We start from the raw sequence: 4,643 nt of genomic DNA on the forward strand, positions 1-4,643 counted from the left end.
GCACACGGGCAGCATGAGTATCTTATTAAATGCCAGTCGCTATGCTTGGTGTTGGGCATGCAGTGGTGCACAAGGAAACTGCGGTGGCTGGTGCACTGGTGAAGCTCAGCGTATAGGGAAAGACAAGAAGCGATGGGTCTTAATTATGTAAAATTGTGCTAGGTGTCGGGCAGAAAAACAGCAGGGGCTGAAATACTCTCGATGATGGTAGGTCCTTCGGCAGTGGGCGGGTTTTGAGCAGGAGTGGCCGCTAGTGGGACTGACTGTAGGGGTCAGGAAGACTGCAGGCAAGAAAAGGTGGTAATTCTAAGATACAAATGTTTTGTAATTGGAAGCCGGGCCGTGTACCTAAAGTCTACGGGGTCTCTCGCTCGATACAGTCAGGATCACGCCCTGTGCCAGGGGGCCGCGTTTTGAGTGCAAGTTCGATTGCCTAGCAGTTCAGTGTGAGGTTGAGGAGAACTGTAGTCCTAATTCCTAGTTTTTTTCACCCATGCCCCTCTGCTCTCCAGGTCTCGAAAAATATCGTCTGGGGCTGAGGCTCTGAGACAAGGTCTGAGGGGGAGAGTGGCCTTCGTTCGGCCACATACTCGCCCTAAAGCTTGGGGTCTGCAACCCCTCACGGGCATCGGGGGCGGAGCTTGTGCTGCGGACCTAGGCGGTGGCGTGAGCTCCGCCCCCATGTTTAGTCTCCGCCTCTACTCCTCGCTGATTGGGTTAAAGCCGCGGAAGGGCTGGGCTTCCCCGGGAGGCCGGGGGGTCGGGCTGAGGCTGGTGCTCTGATTGGTCTGTCCTGGATTAGGTCATCGGTAGCACGTTCGAGCGGCCCGGACGCCGGAGGGGCGGCTAGGCTGCTGTGAGAGGGCGCTAGAGGTTGCCGGAGAGCGAACCCGCCAAGGAGGCGGGGAGGCGGTGGACGCACTATCTTGCCTGCTAGCTCGCTTCCCGGCACCGCTGCGGGTCCGCGGCTGAGCTTCCTGCTTGCCAGCCTCTCCTTTGCGCGCCACCAGAGCAACCGCCCATCGACTGGGTCCCAGCTCGGTTGGGTAGTCTTGCGCACCGCGGACACAGCGCGGAGGGCGAGCCAGCGCCACACCTGTGGAGCCGGCGGTGTCGGGGGTCCGGCCGTGGTCCCCTCGCGTGCGGACTGAGGGCCAGCTGGGCCCTGGGGGAGGCGCGCCCCCCGACTGGGCACCGCGGGCACCATGGGACTCCCCGCGCTCGAATTTAGCGACTGCTGCCTCGACAGCCCGCACTTCCGAGAGACTCTCAAGTCGCACGAAGCGGAGCTGGACAAGACTAATAAATTTATCAAGGAGCTCATCAAGGACGGGAAGTCACTCATCACCGCACTCAAAAGTGAGTGCCCCCTGCCCGGCCGGGCTGGGGATTCCGGGCGGGAGCTCTGCGCTGGCGGTTTTTTAGCTCCCGGGGCGCTGAGGGACAGCTGTAGATGCTGGTAATGAGGCGGGAAGGGCTATGTAAAATGGGCGAGCCAGCAATAGTATGAAGAAGAAAGAGACCTGTCGCTTAGCTATTAGCGACTCGGGATGGCTGGGAGGTGACCGAACGTGAGTGGTGATCGGGCCACGGCGGTGGGGGTGCGCGGTACACAGGTGTCCCAGGAGTGGAACGCTAATGCCTGTGGGGAACCCCTGAGCATCCACGATTCGGGTTCCTCTGGGGAAAAAGTTGCTCACCCCTGGGTGCCCAGCCGTGGGAATGGATTGTGCCTGGCCAAGGGGGCGCTGCCTCTCCTCGAGAAAAGGCGAATTGTGCCTGCTTAGCTCCGGGCACGAAGCTCCATAGGGCTCAGCGCGGCGGGGTTCTCCGAAAGGCACAGGCACTGCCCAGAAAAGGGTTGGGTGAAGTGGTTGGTTAGGTTCGCCCTCTGCTCTTTGGAGTATGGCAGTCAGTAATCCCCAAATCTAGAATCAGGATGAGGTACGTGTGCAGGTTCTGATTCTTGAGTTTAGCAGAAGGTGATAGGGGTGGGAGTATAGAATCAGAGTGTTCTTTTACTCTAAACTGTGGGCGAAGGTTTAAAAATAGAACGAACATATCCTGACTCTCTCCTTCTCTGTCTCCCTTGCTCTCCTTTTCCCCTCGCCTATTATCCTTGAAAAGGCCAGTCTGGAAGCAATGTCATCTGTCCGCTGAGAAGTTTAAACTCATACTTTAAAATTTTCGAACGTTTGCTTATTTCCCGTTTTCTTGGAGAGACATGAAATTTGCGTTCTGGTGAATGGCTTTCCCTTAGCTTTTGCAGAACTAGAGAATTTCTTCTGGTCAGTTAACCTGCTCAGGGAATGAGCACCTTGGATTGTGAAGGCATTTTTGGGTTGCCTTTTCAGCTTACCTATTTTAAATAGTTCAGTCTGTCTTAGTTTTCAGAATCAGGAATGAGGACAGATAGTGAATTGACTTCGACTACTTTGCTTGTTGCTTTTCTCTAAGTAAGGCTTCAGAGGAAGGTCCTAACTGTGAGACTTGTCTCCAGGCCTCTTAAAAGATTTACAGAAGCCAACTGCCTGTGGTGTCATTTTATGAGCTTATTGTTTCTAAAAGAAAAATGAAGAGGAAAGATGTTGGAACCCCAGGGCTATGAGTGCCAATCTTTTGGGGGTGACACAGAACTGTGATGTGTAGAGTCTTCTCAGAGGCCGGCTTTCTAGAGTCTGGGACCTAAAATACAAGAACATATTTTTTTTGTCAGTGATAAAGGGACATCCTTGGTTAAGTAATCACATCTCTGGTTTGAATTAAGTTAGGGGCTCACTTATAGGTAGGGATCATGAATTTTGTTTCAATCTCAGGATGATTTTTATTGGGCCTTTGCTTTATTCAGCTAATGTTTGGAGTACCTGCTGTGTGTGGGGCACTGAGGATGGGCACTGCTTCACCCAGGAATTATCTTATGTCCCTTATTCATTTTACAAATGAGAAAACAATCTTGGGTGAATCATTACTCCAGAGCTACACATCTCTAGCAGTTCTTAGTTTTGAACCCTCACATGATCTGAGCCAGAGATGGAGTGCACAGCTATGCAGAACTCCTAATTCTGCCCCATGCTGCTTGCCCAGAGTGAATCCTCTGGGCCATCCCTGCTGGAATTTGGACTTGAATTTTGTATGCTGACCTTAAATCTTAGGAGGGTTCATTTGAATGATAGGCAATTTGTTTAATACTATTTTGCTGGAGAGTGAAGGGGTTCAGAAGAGTTTTCTGGGTATAAGTAATAGGGTTCAAATATTATTTGTTATGTGGTGCACTGGAACAGCCTATCACTTGGGGAGGAGACTGATGGAACATTAGGTTTTCTAATCTCTACATCGTTTCTACTGCTAACTCTTCTATTGCTACTCATCACTAATTGAACTGATTGTGTAACCTCTTAAAATAAAGAGGGTAGAGTTGAATATTGACTCCCCAGATTTCAGGCATTCCATTGTCATTAAGTGTTTGGTGTATTGAATACCTATATATTTGTGCTTGTGTATTATTTTTCTCCATATGATTCTTGTCACCACTGTAAAGCCAGTGTTTTAAAAATAAAGACATAAAGTAGACACGTTATTATTTAAGTAATATTTAGTTGATTTTTTCAGCCTCTTCTAGGTCCAGAATTTGATGGTTTTATTTTTAATTAGTATTGACAGATTGTTGGACTTAAGTTTATGTGTTAAGGCACTAAAACTGGCCTCCAGGGATTGCCACAGTTCAACTAGGTTATTGTTATAAAGGAGGAAAGTAAATATCAGAGAGGTCAGTAACCTGGTGAGGGCTACACAGCAATTAAATGTGTACAAGCACACATTGTCTGATTCCATAACTTGTGAACTTAAACCCTGAAGTAAAGTTATTGTCTACATCAGTTGTCTTTTGACTTGCCTTGTGAATCTGATAAACAAGTCTAGACTCGAGAATAGTAAAATAATTTTGGCCCTACACTTTACAAAGTCCTGATTTTGTAGAAAATTTTGATTTGATGTGGAGTAGGGTCTTGGTGACTTCCAGGTAGTTTTTTTTCTGTTCTGATTTGTCGAGACCTTTTCTGTGGACACGCATTTAACCAGGGCCCTTTCCTTGACCTGGTCAGTTAGTGTCCCTGTCAAGAGGATTCTGTATTTAAGGGCTTTTTTCTTTCTATAGAGATTGATAGAGCCTGGAGGTAAAATTCAGACTTAAAGAATTAAGTTTCGGGATTCCTTGGGTTTGAATCTCTTTACCCCATCACTTCACTGGTTGATTCTGGGCAAGTTATTAAAGCTGCACTCTTCTGGCATGAAAAAGGAATAGCCACACTGACCTCCTAAGTTTGGTTTGGATTTCAGTGCATATCAAGGAAGCACTTAGTGGGGAATCTGGTGCTGAGCTTTGTTGAATGAATGGTGGATGTTAGTATCTATCAAGGTTGTCAAGACATGGAGCAAAAGTCTCTAAGACCAGAGAGACTTTTTGGCTTGGGTGCAAGGAGTTAGGTAGTGCCTCCTTCATGTCTATTACTGGCAACGTAGACACTTGTGTGTATTAACCACTGGAGAAGAATCCTGATAGCCATATATATGTATATGTATATGTATATGTATATGTATATGTATATGTATATGTATATGTATATGTATATGTATATGTATATGTA

At 47.9% G+C, this 4,643-nt stretch overlaps 1 protein-coding gene across 2 annotated transcripts in view; it reads left to right on the forward strand.

Annotated features, from left to right (window-relative positions):
* Positions 1-858: 858 nt before the first annotated feature.
* Positions 859-4,643, forward strand: part of ARHGAP26 (Rho GTPase activating protein 26) — a 415,883-nt gene continuing 412,098 nt past the window's right edge. Inside the window, exon 1 of one of the 2 annotated variants that reach the window (XM_004686837.2) lies at positions 859-1,359. In XM_004686837.2, the coding sequence (XP_004686894.1) occupies positions 1,206-1,359 (154 nt within the window). In that variant the 5' untranslated portion in view covers positions 859-1,205. The remainder of the gene's footprint in view (positions 1,360-4,643) is intronic. The other variant, XM_012727989.1, reaches the window with a different exon arrangement.

The sequence above is a fragment of the Condylura cristata genome, unplaced genomic scaffold (assembly GCF_000260355.1).
Source record: "Condylura cristata isolate star-nosed mole 26May11 unplaced genomic scaffold, ConCri1.0 scaffold00021, whole genome shotgun sequence".
NCBI lineage: Eukaryota > Metazoa > Chordata > Mammalia > Eulipotyphla > Talpidae > Condylura > Condylura cristata.